General features: G+C 33.6%; 1 protein-coding gene across 1 annotated transcript in view; it reads right to left on the reverse strand.

Moving 5' to 3' along the window:
• Nucleotides 1-4,842: 4,842 nt before the first annotated feature.
• The window catches only part of B4GALT6 (beta-1,4-galactosyltransferase 6), an 87,902-nt gene continuing 76,245 nt past the window's right edge, over nucleotides 4,843-16,499 (reverse strand). Inside the window, exons 7-9 of the mRNA XM_074277204.1 lie at nucleotides 14,428-14,550; nucleotides 9,720-9,821; nucleotides 4,843-8,734 (exon numbers count right to left, since the gene is read on the reverse strand). Coding sequence (XP_074133305.1) covers nucleotides 8,587-8,734; nucleotides 9,720-9,821; nucleotides 14,428-14,550 — 373 coding nt within the window. The 3' untranslated portion in view covers nucleotides 4,843-8,586. The remainder of the gene's footprint in view (nucleotides 8,735-9,719; nucleotides 9,822-14,427; nucleotides 14,551-16,499) is intronic.

A 16,499-nucleotide genomic window follows, 5' to 3' on the forward strand; every position in this document is an offset into this window, starting at 1 on the left:
GTTTGTTTTACATTTTAACAAATGTTCACATTGAATTGAAAAACTGAAAAAGATGGACTAGCCATGTGTTGAAAATGGCACATAACCAATAGAGAGCCCACAAACTCCAGGGCTTTCCTTGATATGTCAAAGGACTTGAAAGATGGCTTTTGGCAAATTATTCTGACCCCTTGTGGTGAATTTATGGAAAGAAATATACAAAAGTTAGCTGGAACAGTAGGAATGGATGGGTTGTGATCTGCTACACTGGAGGGGAGCATCCACATTAGTGAGATCATCTGTCCATTTGAGTATTGATTTAAGATCTTTCTTTATCTGACCTTATTAGCATAGTTTTTACATAGGTCCCCAAGGCTCAGGCATTATTGATAGCTCTCAGATTGTCTTTGGTTAATTACTAATTATCTATGAATAACTTGTGATTCTGGATCCTACCTCTTTTGTTTCTCTTGCTGACTTCCTCAAGTGCCATGATTTTCATTAGCATCTCCATGCATATATGACTTACAGATTTATATAACTTACATTTATATACATCCTACATCTTTCTCCACAGTTTTAGTCCCATATTACTAACATCTTCCTCCTGGACATTTCAAACCAGATGTCCCAGAGACTCCTCACTCAAATGTCCTAAACAGAAATTATCATCTTCCCATCTAAACTTACTTTCTGCTATTCTTCTCTATTTCTGTGGAGGGAGCCACCTTTTTCATTTCCCAGGTTCATTATCTCAGCATTATCATCCATTCCTCACCTCCTCTTCCTCTCAAGTATATAATCAATGGCTAACTCCTGACATTTCTTCCTTTAAAATACCTATTACATCCATACCACTTTAGTTCCAGCCCTCATCACCTCTGGACTCATAATAGGTTTCCTTAACTCAAATCTTTCCCTCTCCAATCTATTTTTCAGTTTGCTACCAAACTAAATCACTTAGTCAGTTTTATTTGTCTTTTTATTTATTTGTTTTATTTATTAAGGGCTTTACTAGTCACCAGGTATGGTGGATATGAAGAAAAGCAAAAACAGACCAGGATCCCAAAGAGCTCACATGCTCTTTGGACATAGCGGACATGATATCAAAAGATCACTTAGGAGAGAAGGTACAAGCAGAAGGGAAACCTCAAAAGACTTCTTGCAAATGATGAGATTTTAGCTGAAAATTGAAGGAAATAGTGGAAGCCAGGAGCCAGAAGTAAAGAGGGCAAGCATCCCAGGCAAGGACAATTATCAGGGAAAATGAAGAGGTGAGTAATGTAGGATCTTGTAAGAGAAAGAGCAAAGAGATCTATGTCACTGGCTCATAGAAAATGGGAAAGGAAGAGCAATATGAGAAGTCTGGAAAGGTGGGAAGGGGCTAGATTTATGATGAGTTATAAAAAAGATCAAACAAGATTTTATATTTGATTCTGGAAGTAATAGGGATCCCCTGGAGTTTAATGAGTAAGAGGGATTTATGCTTTAATAAAATCATTTTAATGGCTAAGGAATGAGGTGACAATGATCTGCAGTGGAGTGGTAGAGTCAGAGGAGAGAGAAGAAGGGTTGCATTCCAGATACTGCAAAGAGAGAACTGGCAGAACTTGGCAACAAATTAAATGTGGAGGAAGTTAAAAAGTGAGAAGCTAAAACCTACCTGGAAGGATGATGGTGCTCTTGACAATAATAGAGAATTTTAAAAGAGGAGAAAGATTTGTGGAAATATTCAGTATGGAGCATGTTGAGTCTAAGACATCTATGAGATATTAAGTTCAAGACGTCCAAGAAGTACTTGGACTCTCCTCTATTTATTAAACTCTAGTGGTTCCCTGTTGTCTTTGGGATAAAATATGAACTTCTCTATTTTGCCCATAAAGCCCTTCAGAACCTGGCCCAAATGTAACTTTCCAACTTCATTATACTCCACTTCCCTCTCTCTACAGTATAACCAAACTGGCCTTCTTTTATTTCAATTTCTATCTCCATATTTTTATATTGGTTGTCTCCTGTCCCTGAAATGCACCCTCTTTTTGTTGTTACTTCAATGAAATCTCACTTCCTTCAAGACTAAATTTAAATATCACTTTCTATAGGGTCTGGTACCCAATTACTAGTGCCATCTGTACCTTGTTAATTTGTGTTTAATTATCTTGCATTTATTTTTGTATATATGAACTAAACACAATTTTTATTCTAATATACCTATATATGTAAATGTTATTTTTCCTGATATAAATTCCTTGAGCCAAGAATTGTTAAATATACATATATAAATATATACACAGATATGTATATGTCTTTATATTCTTAGAATTCAGTACAATACCTGTCACACAGCAAGTGCTTAATAAATGCTCATTGATCATCAGGTTTGGCAGGTATGCATGGATAGTTTTCTCTCCTCTAACTTATTCTATCTTATTCTCAGTTTCTATATTCAAAGGCCTTGAGGCTTTTTTCTCATTGGCTGCCATCATATATACTTCACCTACATTCAGATCATTCATGTATTTTAAGCCATAGCACAAAAATCCAAATTTTGTTCTCAGATGCTATTTTTTTTAACTTAGCTATTTACATCTTTAATTCATACTCCACCTCTGGGGTCCCTTCTTTTCAACCAGAAATAATAATGAAAACACCATCTTTTAATGAAGAATTCTGGTTTCTTGTCCAGGAGAATAATCCCAAAAATCTTACTAGAAGATTCCTCCTTCACGTAGTAGCACTTGTATTCACATGAATCATCAGGGAAGGAGTTGTCAGGTTTGATAATCAATCATTGGCAAATTGGAAACTTGAAAATCTCTTGAGGTTCTTAAGATTGGGAATTCCCAAGACTGAATTAATCTTAGGAAAGTATGGCATTATAGTGTGGTAGAAATACATTAGATCTGGAGTCACTGGACTTAGATTTGTGATATACATTAGCTGTATGATCTTGGGCAAGTTGAATTCTTCAGGCTTTTAGGTTTAAAAAACAAAAACAGAACACAAATGCACCATTTAGACTAGATCAAAGATCTGAACTACTTGAACTTTCCCTAAACCAGATTAAAATGAAATTGGGAAATATTTAACAAACAAACAAACAAAAATTTAACAAAATAAATAAATAAATAAAAAGAACATTAATTTTTTATATATAATTTACTAAATCAACATGCAGCTGTAGGGATCTTTGTGTAAAGGCTGGTCTCCAAGTTTTCTGGGTTTGACAGCACTGGACAAGATGATTGAAAAAGCTCCTTTCCCATTCTAATTGTTAAAGTAGGAAAATATAGCTCTCTTATGATTTAAGTTACATAACCTTTTGATTGCCTCTCTTGCCCCAATGGCACCATTATCATTAACCATCATCTCCTCTGACTAGTAGAAAACGCCTTCTCATTTGTTGGAATCTGTGAATTTACATACTCAATCCTTGAAACACAATAATAATTTAGGGCATTATGTTTAAACAGTTTCCCCTAACCATCATAAAAAATTCATTTTCCAAATGAAATCTTAAAGCTCAAATAAAAGCAGATTAGAATTTTGAGTAGTAAAATTGTATATGTACATATATACACATATATTGTTCTATAGGGTAATTGGAATGAATAAAAGTAATAATATTTGAGAATGGGAATGACAGTAGTTTGGGGAGAGTAAACAGTATAATGAAGAGTCTTGGATCCAAAAGAAATACATTCAAGTAAAACATGGCTCTGTGAGTATAAACAAGTCAAATGACTTTTCTAAATATCAATTTCCTCACTTATATAAATAGTGCTACCCATGTCATAGGATACTACACAAATATTAAATACCATAAAATGTAATTATTACTACCTAGCATGTAAATCATCTAAGTCTCTAGGTGTACAAGCACTGTCACCTAATTTAGACCCAAATCTTGTCACTTATCAACAATGGGAAAAAAATACAATAAAGGACTCAATGTTTAAATAATGCCTTAATATTTATACTACTTTTTATGTGAAAGCCAAGAAGTAAATATAAAACAACTTGATATACTGAAGTTTATAAGAAGATAGAGATGCATTAAGACCTGGGCAAGACACAATATTTTGATGGCCCCCAGACTAGATCATTCTCTAAGATTGCTAAGTTTTAGGGCAGGCACCTGTCTGCACTGAAGAAAATTTTCTCCCTGGGAGTTACCTATACCAATGAAATCACAAGTCTGGTAATACACAATCTCTTCCTTTTCTCTCTCTTTCTCTCCCTCTTATTCTTTCTTCTTTTTTTCTTCTTCCTCTTCTTCTCTCTCTCTCTCCCCCTCTCTCCTTCTCTCTCTTTCTCTCCCCTCTCTCTTTCCCTTTCCCTTTCTCTCCTCTTTCTCCCTTTCTCCTTCCTCCTCTTTCCCCCTTTTTCTCCGCCTCTGTCTCTCCATATATTAAAAAAATAATAAAATAATAGATGCCAGCAGAACTAAAAACAATAGGACAAAAAACAGATTCTAAGATTTAGAGGTATACCAATATGGACTGGCCCGTCTTAGGAGCTACACGGTTCTCAATACTGAGGTCCTCAAAGACTGGGTGACCACTTCTCAGCAGTGTTGTAGAGGGGCTGTTCTCCACATACAGGTTTCACTAGTTGATCTCTGAGGTTCATTCCATTTGTGAGATTTGCGATCATATGCCTCTTTAGAGATATATGATCAAGTTGAGCTCTTTCCACTTATTTAATTAAAACTACAGATGCAAAGAGCTATTTAGCTCACATTTATGTTATTTTTCATCAGATTATGTACAAAAAAGTTCATCTGGAACTTAGAAAATGAGAATAAATCATTCTGATAACCCAACAAAAAGCATCTGTGAGAAAAAAATTAAAGCACACAAAATCTTTAGAACATTATATTTCATAAAAGACAATGATAAAAAAGTACAAACATTTTCATGAAGAGCAAAATAAAAATCAGAACATGATAGTACACAGTAAGTTCCCAGCATTTCAGTGCATTTTTGTAAAAGCCTTTCACACTTTTATAAGTAAAAGTCTTAAGTACACTTTCTCTTGCTATACACTATTGAATCCTTTTTATTTTTCTTCACTAACACACTCATGATTCCACTGCAACAAGACTAGTAGTTTATTATTTAGTGAGAAAGACAGAAATGAAATATAATGCAGACCAATAAAGGTCAAATAAAATGAGAAACATTTTGCATTCACTTGTCAGAATATCCTCCCCAAAAAGGGAGGAAGTTCTATTGATTTTTTTCCATTTTGTTAAATGGAAATCAACAATTTGGCTAGGAGAGTAGTAGAGACAGTCTCTCAAAAAGCAATCACTTTTCCATGCAAACTGAGTGGATAAGGTACAATCATTAATCCCCCACCCCCACCCCTCCAAATATAAGGAAAAAAAATTTGAAAACTGGATTTTTCAAGTCCATTTCATCTTATATTTGGCATAGGTTTGTTTTACTATTTCTGTTAAGAGTAGAAGTCAGAAAAGATGGAACTTATACTTAAATTGTGAATTAGAAAAGAATCTCAGCAGCAGACAGACCACGTGTACAAAACTTTGCTTACAAGTATGCACACCAGTCTTTACATTTCCTTTTTGTAAAAGGCACTGTGTTAACTCCTGCTATAGTGCAGTGGGCACTAAGGACAATTTAAAATCATATCCTCAAGATAATCTTTTTAAAAGATCCTGGATCAGTATTTAGAGTTTTTCAATTAATGAGCAATATCCTTTATAATCTTTTAATAAGACAAACATGATTTAAGCTTAAGCAAAATTGGCTTGACGGAATTAAGAACATTGTTTGACATGAGTACATTTGTATACTATTCTAATTTCTCTGGTATAAATTAGTTTGTATTTTAACTATAATTAAGCAACTGGGCAAAATTTGATCCACTAATACTGAACCATATCCATGTTCACTACTTAACTGTAAAATTTATAATCTAGACTTTTTACAAAAAGGTACATACGATTTCCAACTATGTGTACCTGAATGTTTTCAAACATTCAGCTTCAAAACTGAAAAAAATTAAAGTCGTGTCAAAAAACATATGTAGTGCAAATAAACATGCCAAGCATGTTACAGTATTATGTTTTCCTTAATACTGCAGCAGATGCATTTAAATGAAAAGACCAAAATGTGAGCAAGTCTCAACTTTTTAAAGTTATATTTTTTAAAAAGCAATTATAAGATTTATACTTCCTTAACACATTCTAAGAAAAAGAAATGTTTCTTTAATGGGAAATAGGAGCCTGCATTCTCTCCATCTGCAATTTCATTCCATAATTATCAGTGTATTTACTAATTATACTTTTTTTGTTCTTAAAAAACAAAAAATTGAGTGTGTTATAGGTCTTAATAAATACTATTTTTTCATCCAGATTCTTTTGTTTTATAACAGTAAGAAAATATATTTGATACAAGAGAAAAATGGCCAGAGAATAAAATTCTCAAAGCATTTTAAACAATCATTTTTAAAAGTTTGGCTGACATTTATTTATGCCACAGAAGGAAGTGAAAAAGAAATATATTAAAAATAAAATTCATTTCTAAGCAACATAACAGAAATAAATTTATCTCATATCCTAATTTTATGGCAAAAAATTTTCTCTTTTATCAAAGTTACAGACAAGCTAATGATTTTTAAGATTTTGGTTATGATCCTTTGTGCTGTCAAGGTTGCCAGAGCAAAAACAACTTTTAAGTTACACTCACAACCTGAGATGACCCAACGATGGATCTTTTCAGAGGAATCCATGAAGCAAATATTCAGTTGTAAATAAGGTTGCACATTTTCTAATTCTACAAATATTTATTTTATCTGACATTCATCATAACATTTAGGATTAAAAAAAATCTTTGGTTTAAGAAATACTAAATGACTATGATTGACACAGCTGTCAAAAGAAAAGATAGCATGTTGGTATAATTTGCTTTAACAATGAAAAGTTCACTTAAAATTTAAACTAAATATATCATATTTCTAAATAAAGCGGGACATTTTTTATTACCTTAGTGTTAGAGACTTGACTAACACCTACTTATGGACTGATTTATATCAGGCATTTTCTAAAAGTAGTTATGGGGGAGAAAGAGAATGGCATAATTTGACTCATCTCTAAATAAATTTCATAACAAGCTCTTTTATGAGTTCTGTCCATGAATGCTCTTTGTTGTTAAATGGAATCAGTAATACCATGTGAGTGATCCTTAAATGATATAGAAGAGGCAGTGTGGTAAAGTGACTCGAGGACTGGACCAATGGTCAGGAGACCAGGATCTGATCTTGATTCTGCCCCTAGATAGATGATTTGGGGCAAGTCAACTCATCTCCATCTGTCCTCATCTGTAAGATGGGCAAGTTGTATTGAATGATCTCGTAGGTCCCTTTCCAGCTATAATTTTCTGAATATATAAAATGTAGACTGAATCAAATTTTGAAAATATGATAATTCCTTCTAATATTTATCTCCACAAAATAGAAAGTTTAATTCTTTATTTAACCCCCCAAACTGATTAGCATAATACAAGCATCACGGTGTTTCCCATAATTCATTTTTAGAAACAAAAACAAAACTATAATGGGTGGTGGTTTTTCTTTGAAACGAAGACTTTTTTTTGGCTCTTTTGGGAAGAATAAAAGTGCTGTTCACCAATAGTAAAAACAAGGAAAAAAAAAAAACCACTACAGTATACAAACACCCAGGAACTTGAGAACATTGTTTTAGGCACAGAATCCCTGACACTAACACTAGTGGCACATGTGAAGACACTTAAAATAAGAGGTCCTTTATATTATGATATATAAGAACTTTTAAGATTTTCTTGGTATTATACATGCAATATGCATAAATGATATGGTTGTGATTCAGCAAAACTAGATGAGAAAGTAAGCAAGGAAATTATCTAAACTTAGCAGGAAGGGAACTACTTAATTTCTTTCCCTTTACCATTAATATCTGATGAAAACTATGAATCTATCCAATAAAAAAGGCTGGAGGCCTAAAGCTCAAAACTAGTATTACAAGTTACTATCATAGCTGGCCATCAATTATTGACAGTTCCTTCATTTCACACAAGGGTTTACCTCTGCTTGGTAACAAATGTACATTGGTTCTTCCATGCAGACTAAAAAAAAATCCTACAAAAAACAAATAAGGGCATGCAGAATTTCAACATATTATTTTTAAAAGCTATTTGGCCACATAAATTTACATCATATATATTTACAAAACATTTTTAAAGGAAATAAAGCATTCACTCAAATTAAAATCATAGTTTTTAGTATAAAATGTTTTTTCTGATAGAAGAGAGCTCTCACTCCTAAGCAATGGTATCTGTTTTCTGCAGTGTTATCCATGTATACAGCTGAGTGGTTTCTTAACACAGAGAATATAGTGAAAGAAGGCTTGGCTGTTAAAAGTTCCATGCTGTAAACATTGAGTATTGGCTGCTGGCATTTCTTCTTTTCGGCAAACAGTGCACTGTCATGTACTTTACTTTCACATATCTCTCAATAGCCAAAGAGCTTCTATAAATATTTCCCACCAGTGCACACCAAGAGTCCAGTCCAACAGTTCATTTGGTCTTGAAGTAAGATCCATATCTTTCAATAATCTTGAACAGGAGCTAAATCTGGAGTGAGGTTTACAGTGATATTTTTATACAGCCTACTGATCAGTATTTTAGGAGTATATTTTAAATTGTTCAACCCATCAATATACTGACGCTCTCTTGAATACCGTAGCAACTTATATCTGCAGGACAAGAAAGTAGAGGAAAATATGGTGAAAAGTTTATAAAGAAATATAGTGAAGAGTATCTTTAGATATATTTTACACTGAAGATATGAGAAGTATTTGATATATTAAAAATCTGTAATAATTAAAAATTCACAAATATTTTAAGTCCAAATATTGTAACTATAAACATTTTGCATTTTTAAAGTTGAAAAAAAAAAGTTGTCCTTTTGCAATGTGATAATTGTAGGTAATTAAATGATTACTATTCTTTCTCATGGCATTAATTTTATCGGATTTACATAGACCCTATAAAAAATATTTATATTTATACTTTTTCCTTTGATTGAAATTTACTTGTTCCTTAACACTCAATACCAGATTGTCTTTTTATTTAGAAACTGTGTTAGTGTCACATGAACTTAAAACAAAAGGAACAGAAATTGGGAACTTTCTCCAATCTTGATTTATAACCTACTCCAGGGGTTCTCAAACTATTGCCTGTGGGCCAGATGCAGCCTTATGAAGCCCTTAGGGTTATGGCAAATGGGCTGAGGGACAGAGACAGAGTGTGAGCTTTTGTTTTTACTATAATCCGGCCTTCCAACAGTCTAAGGGACAGTGAACTGGCCCCCTATTTAAAAAGTTTGAGGACCACTGACCTACTCTAATGAAAGAGGTATACTTTACTTCACACATTCTTGAGAAATCAGGGTACAAGATCAAGTTTGGAAAGAAAATAAGAATCAATAAAGCATTATGAAATTTTTCTTAAATGTTGAGGAATCATTTTCACTAGAAGCAAATTGAAGTCTTTAATAACATGTGTTTTTACATAAAGGGGGGGTATCAATTTTCATTTTATAAATAATAGGAATTTTTAAAGCAAAATCTTTTTTACAGGATTTTATCAACATACCAATAATTCTTAAAATGCTTTATATAGAGTACAGACCATCTAAATGTGAACATTTTATATTCAGATTTCTAAATATGAACTTACCGTCCTAAAAACTGAACTTCTCCTCGATGATGATGAGGAATGGACTTGTATTTTCCTAAGTCTCCCTCAGGTCTGGTAACATTATATCCAGCATAATGAACTCTACAATTCAAAATATGTGAAGAGAGGAAAATATAAGGAAGGCAAACTTTACACATGTGCTCAATTTAAATATATAAAGCAATTCTGAAGACTCTGTTTAAACTTCTGTGAGTAATACTAGACTGACTCTGTATTGTATTTTACTCTTCTTTTTACTAATGGTTCAGAAAGGAGAAAGAAAAAGGCAGTGGCCGAGTCAGGAATCAGTTCATGGCAAAACATTTATGAATAACCACCTATAGAATGAATTCAGAAATACTGCAAAGTCTGCCCAATGGATATTAGGAGACAAAAAGTATAATAGTCAATTACAATCAATTCAACAAAGATTTTATTAGAACACTGTAATTTTATGAACAATTTGGTTCATTCTAATAATAGTCTAATCTGACTTACTTCTATATCTGCTTTGAGCCTTCTGTATGCCATAGAAAAGAACTAGACCATTTGTCTTACTACACCCAACTAATGATTACAGTAATACAAATTCCCTTTATTGAGCCTAAGTCTATAATTTTTTGGTATAGTAAGGAATTTTCATCTACCAATGTAGACAAGCATTTTTCCTACAATAAATAGTCCTAAAGAGATACCCAAGGAACTGTAAGAAATTTAAGTGACTTGCTTTGGGTCACACAGACAGTATGTGTCAGAGGAAGACTTTTTGAACCTTGAGTTTCCTAGTTTCAAAGCCAACTTTTTATCCATGTCTACATCATAATGACTTTCATCTCAATTAGGCCTCTAGAAATTCATAAAAGCAGTCCCAAGAATAATTTAATGAACAAAAATCCTTTAATTTTCCATATTTATGGCTAATTTTCTGTCAAGATAGCCAGTATATATCTTTTTTGCTCCAAAAACATTTAAAATACCTCTTTTTGCAGTGATGAAAAACTAAATACTAAAGAAGTAGCCATCATTAGAGGGACAATTCAATAAATTATGGTATATGAATGCAAGGGAATGCTTTTGTACCATAAGAAACAGCAAAAGTTTCATGGAAACCTTAGGAAGATTCATATGAACTAATGCATAATTAAGTGAACAGAACTAGAAGAATAAATTATACAACTCTGAAAGACAAAAATTCTGATCAATGAAATGACTAACATTGGTAACTGATGATAAACTATGCTACTCACCTCCTTAAATAGAAGTGATGTCTACTTTACTATGCATATTTGTTATAAGGATTTTGTTTTTCTTTTTTTTCTACTAAATGGAAAATGGTTGGAGGGAAATAAAACAAGTGCTCATTAACTGAATAATAAAATGAAATTTTAAGAAGTTATACCAATTTGAAGAAAGAAACTATTTTCATTTTTATATACATATTCCAAGGACTTAATACAAATATCCAGTAAGAGTTGGGCTCCTCCAACTTAATTTTTTATTACACTAGGGGACAGCCAGAGGGAGATCTGACAAATTTCACAACTATTAGTATCCACATACAAGGTCTAGTTCTGTGCTCCTGCTGGGTTGAGCCAGACAAGTAAAGAGGCAAACTTGTAAAGATTTATTACAAGATTTAGTTGTGAACTGACTAACTACACAGAGTAAAACTGAGGTGTGTGATAAGATACTTAAATGATAGAAGGGAACATTAAGTTTTATGCCTTGACAGATCCAGTAGGTTAGGTCTAGCAAGCAGTAACCTATATGAGACAGTCTAACTTTCCTCCTTAAATATTATATTTGATCAAATGGAGAGTTTAGGTAATCATGGGTAATTAGAGGATCACTAATTATAAAGTCTTTCTGCAACTGATTTGAGTATTGGGATGGAAAAATGAATTTTATTCCCTCCCTTCATTTTTTAATGTATTTACTGTTTAAACAATCTCTGGGTATTGAGCCAGGATAAGGATTCCAATGCTTTAATACATTTACTTCTATGGCTTCTGGTTTTTTCTAAGAGTAAAAATCTCTGTATACTAATTATGGTCACAGGCCACCTTTACAGGTTGAGGAGGGGGACAGACAAGAATAATTAAGGCAAGAGATAATGAGATCTGGAACTAAGGATTTTAGTGGGGAATAGAAAAGAAAAGAGACATTTGACTAACAGTGGAGAAGTGTAATTGGCAATATTTAGTATCCGTGCTGCCGAAGCGAGCACTGGAATTGGCAATATTTAACAATTGACTGAATGCATCAGGGTAAATCAGAGGGAAGACTGACTTAGAAATTGAAATGATATATGAGATTCCTAGTATGTGAAAGGATAGAGATACCATCAACAGAAACAAAGAACATGGTCAGAAGAAAGACAATATATTGAGTTAGGAACAGGCTAAGTCTAAAGTGCTGGCAGAATGTCTTGGAGAAAAAAAATCTAATAAATGGAAAAGTGGATCTGGATGTGTGGAAAGAGTCAGAGATGCAAAAATAGGTTTGGAAGATTTTGGAGTAGAAGTGATAACCTGAAGTCAAAATACTGATTAAATTCTCAAAGGAAGAGAAGATAACCAAGGACATAAGAATGACCATATTTAGAATTCAGATGAATATGCAAGGAAGACAGATTATAGAAGTATGATTGTGAAATAGATTTCACATATTATACATATACAGATTTCACAATTATACTTCTATAATCTATCCTATATATCTGCCAAAACAGATAGTGATTTTCATTAAAATACACTTGGGTTTTCTTCAGGAACTCCCTCTTCTCTCCTCTTTCCTATCTCCTATTATTCAGATGCCTTGTGCCTCCTTCCCATGATAAAGTGGCCTTGTTCCTTACCAAAGCGAAGTCCTCTACTGGTTAAGCAATCTCATTCCATCCCATTTTTCCCAAAGATTGTCCCCTCTGTCATTCCCATCTCTCACTCATTTTCAGTCTCCCCCTCTTTACTGGCTCGTTTCCTGCTGCCTACAAACATGCCCATGTTGCCTTCATCCCAAAAAAAATCCAAATCACCCTGATTTGATCCTCCCATTCTTGCTAACTATGGTCCTATATCTCTTCTGCCCTTTGTAGCTAGAAAAGCCATCTACAATAGGTGCCTCTAATTTCCTCTCACTCTCAATTTAATTTACAATCCAAATCCCAACCTCATCATTCCACTGAAGTTGTTCTCTCCAAAGCCATCAGCGGATCTCTTAGATGCTAAATCCAGTGGCCTTTGCTCAATTCTTATTCTCCCTGAGTTCTCTGAAGTCTTTGACAGCATTGACGCTTTGGTACACTATTCCTTCTGGCTCTCCTCCTACCTATTTGACGACTCCTTTTCTGGATCTTCTGCTGCATCTTCTTCCAGATCACACTCTCTAACACTAGATGCTTCTATTCTGGACTTTCTTCTCTTTTTTCTCTATAATACTTCACTTGGTAATCTCATCTCATGGATTTAATTGTAAAATCTATGCTGATGATTGTCACATCTACCTGTTTTGTCCCAGACTCTCTGCTGAGCTTCAGTCTTACACCTCCAAATATCTTTTAGACTGCACTGGATGTGCAGTAGACATCTTGAGCTCATTATGTCCAAAATGGAACTTATTATTTTCTCTCCATATCAACTTTCTCTATAACTGTGCAATCTTCCCAGTCTTTCTAGCTCACAACTTAGGAATTATCTTTACTATTTCTCAACCCTATATCCAATCTATTGCCAAGATCTGCTGATTTCACCACTTCAACTTCTTATGAACTTGATCCCTCCTCTGTCATTGCAATCACTCAGTGCCCTCATCACTAGATTATTATCTAGATTATTGCAATAGTCTATGGGTGGGGCCTGCCTGGCTCAGTTTTCTTCCTATTCTAATCCTTCCTACATTCAATCACTAAAGCGATTTCCCTAAAGTTCAAGCCAATCTTGTCACTCTATTCAATAAACTCCAGAGGGCAAAATATAAGTGCTGTTTGACATTCAAAGGCCTTCATGACCTATCCCTCTTCTATATTTCTAGTCTTCTTATACTTTACTCCCCAACACATAATCATCAATCCAGGGACACTAGTCTCCTGGCTATTCCACAAATAATACACTCCACTCTCGATTCCTGGCATTTCTCTGGCTGTTTCCCATGCCTGGAATGTTCTCCTTCCTCTGCTGTAACTACTGACTTCTTTGGTTTCCTATATCTCATCTTCTACAGGAAAGCTTTTCCAAGCCCTCTTAATTCCAGAGCCTTCCTTCTGTCAATTATTTCCTATTTATGTCAGGTATAGCGCCTTCCTTCTGTCAATTATTTCCTATTTATGTCAGGTATAGCTTGCTTTGTATGTATTTATTTACATATTGTTTCCTCCACCCCTTAAGGGCAGAGACTCTTTTGCCCAGCTTATTTAGCCCAGGGCACATAGAAAGTACTTAATAAATATTGACTGATTGACTTTCATTAAGATAGCGGTCAATGACCTCCAGGAGGATTAAAGAAAGATCATTAAATTTGGTAATAAGGAGGTCATTAGAAATCTTAAAGAAACCAGCTTCTGACCATCAAAAAAGGACTGATAAGTAATTGTGTTGTTAAGAGGAAGCAACAAATAGACTTGCTTTTATGAAACAAACCATTTCTTCATTAATAGCAAAAGAGATTTGAGCCTTTGCATTAAATAAAGAATTTCTATAGTCAAGATACATACCTATTCCAGAGATCATCATCTTCTCCTCCCCATCCCCAGAAAGCATTAGGAAATCCATTGATCTTTTCAAACTGCTCCACTGTCAGTCCACTTACACCACCAAAAAACTCATTATATGGAAGACTGAAAAATAAAGGAGGTAAAATTTCTTCTAAGCATTAAAATTTACCCAGGAATTTTACATGCAAGTAAGAGTTTTCATTTTATAAATGCATAAGTATAACTTGGGGGAGGCGAATAACCTTATTTTCAAGATAAAAATTTACTTTGAAAATATCAGTCTTGGACAGCGAAAGGGCACAATGGATAGAGCACCAACCCTGAAGTCAGGAGGACCTGAGTTCAAATATGACTTTGGACACTTAATACTTCCCAGCTGTATGATAGTGGGCAAGTCACTTAAACCCTATTGCCTCAGCAAAAAAAAAAAAAAAAACCAAGCCCACACACATACACATACATGTATATCTATATTTATAGATATATAGATCAATCTTCATGATATTAGTTCTAGAATAAAAGAGTTGTTAAAATGTCCATAAAAACTATCATTGTCATTCTAACATATAAAAGTTTATGGTATTAAGACATATATAAATTTATAACTAAAAATTATCAATAAATAGAACATTTTAATACTACAGTGAGAGGGGAAAATGCTCTTCAAAAGTACTTGTTAAGTCACAGAAATAGAAGTGTAAAAACTAATTTTTAAAAATTTTAATTTCATTTTTATTTTATGGAATAAAACATTTTCATAACATGGTCTAATAAAAAAGATGATAATACATGAAACTGCAAAGATATTATGTACAACTTGTTATTCCTTTTAAATATATAACAGTTATCATGTAAATTTCTTATTTTCCCCTTTTTTTCCCTCTCTCCACTCTACAGATGGCTACTATTAGACACAATTCTACACATAATGTGTGTAAAATCATTATACACATGCTTCTATTATTATTCTTTCTGTGGATGCAGATAGCATCTACTTTCATATGTCCTTTGGAATTCATTTGGGTTTTGAAAATAGGCAAAATGACATTCACTTAAAAGTTGTTCTTAAAACAATACTACTGTCATTGTATACAATGTTCTATTTCGTCTATTCATTTTGCTCTTCATTATTTTGTACAAGACAAAAACATCTATTTCCAAGGTCCTTAAGCTCATCATTTCTAAGTAATGATGCTAATACTAATATTCCCAACTACTACTAAATAGTATTTATTAAGTACTTATTAAAGGATTCAAACCCAGAGATTTCTGACTCCAAGTTGTCCTGCTATGCCATAATGTCTTTATACAAACTTGAGCTGGTTATTTCTTATTTACTTTGAAAAAGAAATTTTGGAAACAATATAATGAAGGAATTTTTCAAGTGTACTTTAGTGCTTCTGGGAAAATTGTTCTCTATTTCCTCATTATGGCATTAAGGTAACCCTGGGTTTTTCAATTCAATAAATATTTATTAAGGCCTACTACATACAAGACACTAGGGACAGAGAACCCCCCCCGCCCCACCCCTTCCCCCCAAAAAATCCCTGACCTCAGGAAGCTTATATTCTACAGGGTTGACTAAGATGAAAAAGCAAGAGACCAGCAAAAGACTATACATGTAGTTTTCTGAAGGCCAGCCGAACCATAGGTAAAAAGGGCTCATTCCCAGTAGAATGGCTACTATGAGATGAAATTCTTTGGTCACATCAACCCATGAAGCAACACAATGGCTCTAAGTTCCTTTTTTGTTTCTTAAGCCACAGCAATTAAGAATGGCCAGAGCATTTTCTAGCTCTTTGGCCAATCATAAACTGAAGTATTCCCATTTCCTACTTCTTCATTTGGGTGGAAAATGGCCTCTCCTTTATTTTATCAAGTCAAATAAGCATTTAGGCAAATATTCTGCATGGGCAACAAAAATAGAAACTAAGATTCATAGTTGCACACATAGTAGTGACAAAGAAGTTAAAGTAGATCAACTGGGGAACGGATGAGCAAGCCTGAACAAATGTAGTGGGATGTTATTTTGCACTAAGAAATTATTAATATAAAAATTCAGAAAACATGGG

Source organism: Sminthopsis crassicaudata, chromosome 1 (assembly GCF_048593235.1).
Source record: "Sminthopsis crassicaudata isolate SCR6 chromosome 1, ASM4859323v1, whole genome shotgun sequence".
Lineage (NCBI taxonomy): Eukaryota > Metazoa > Chordata > Mammalia > Dasyuromorphia > Dasyuridae > Sminthopsis > Sminthopsis crassicaudata.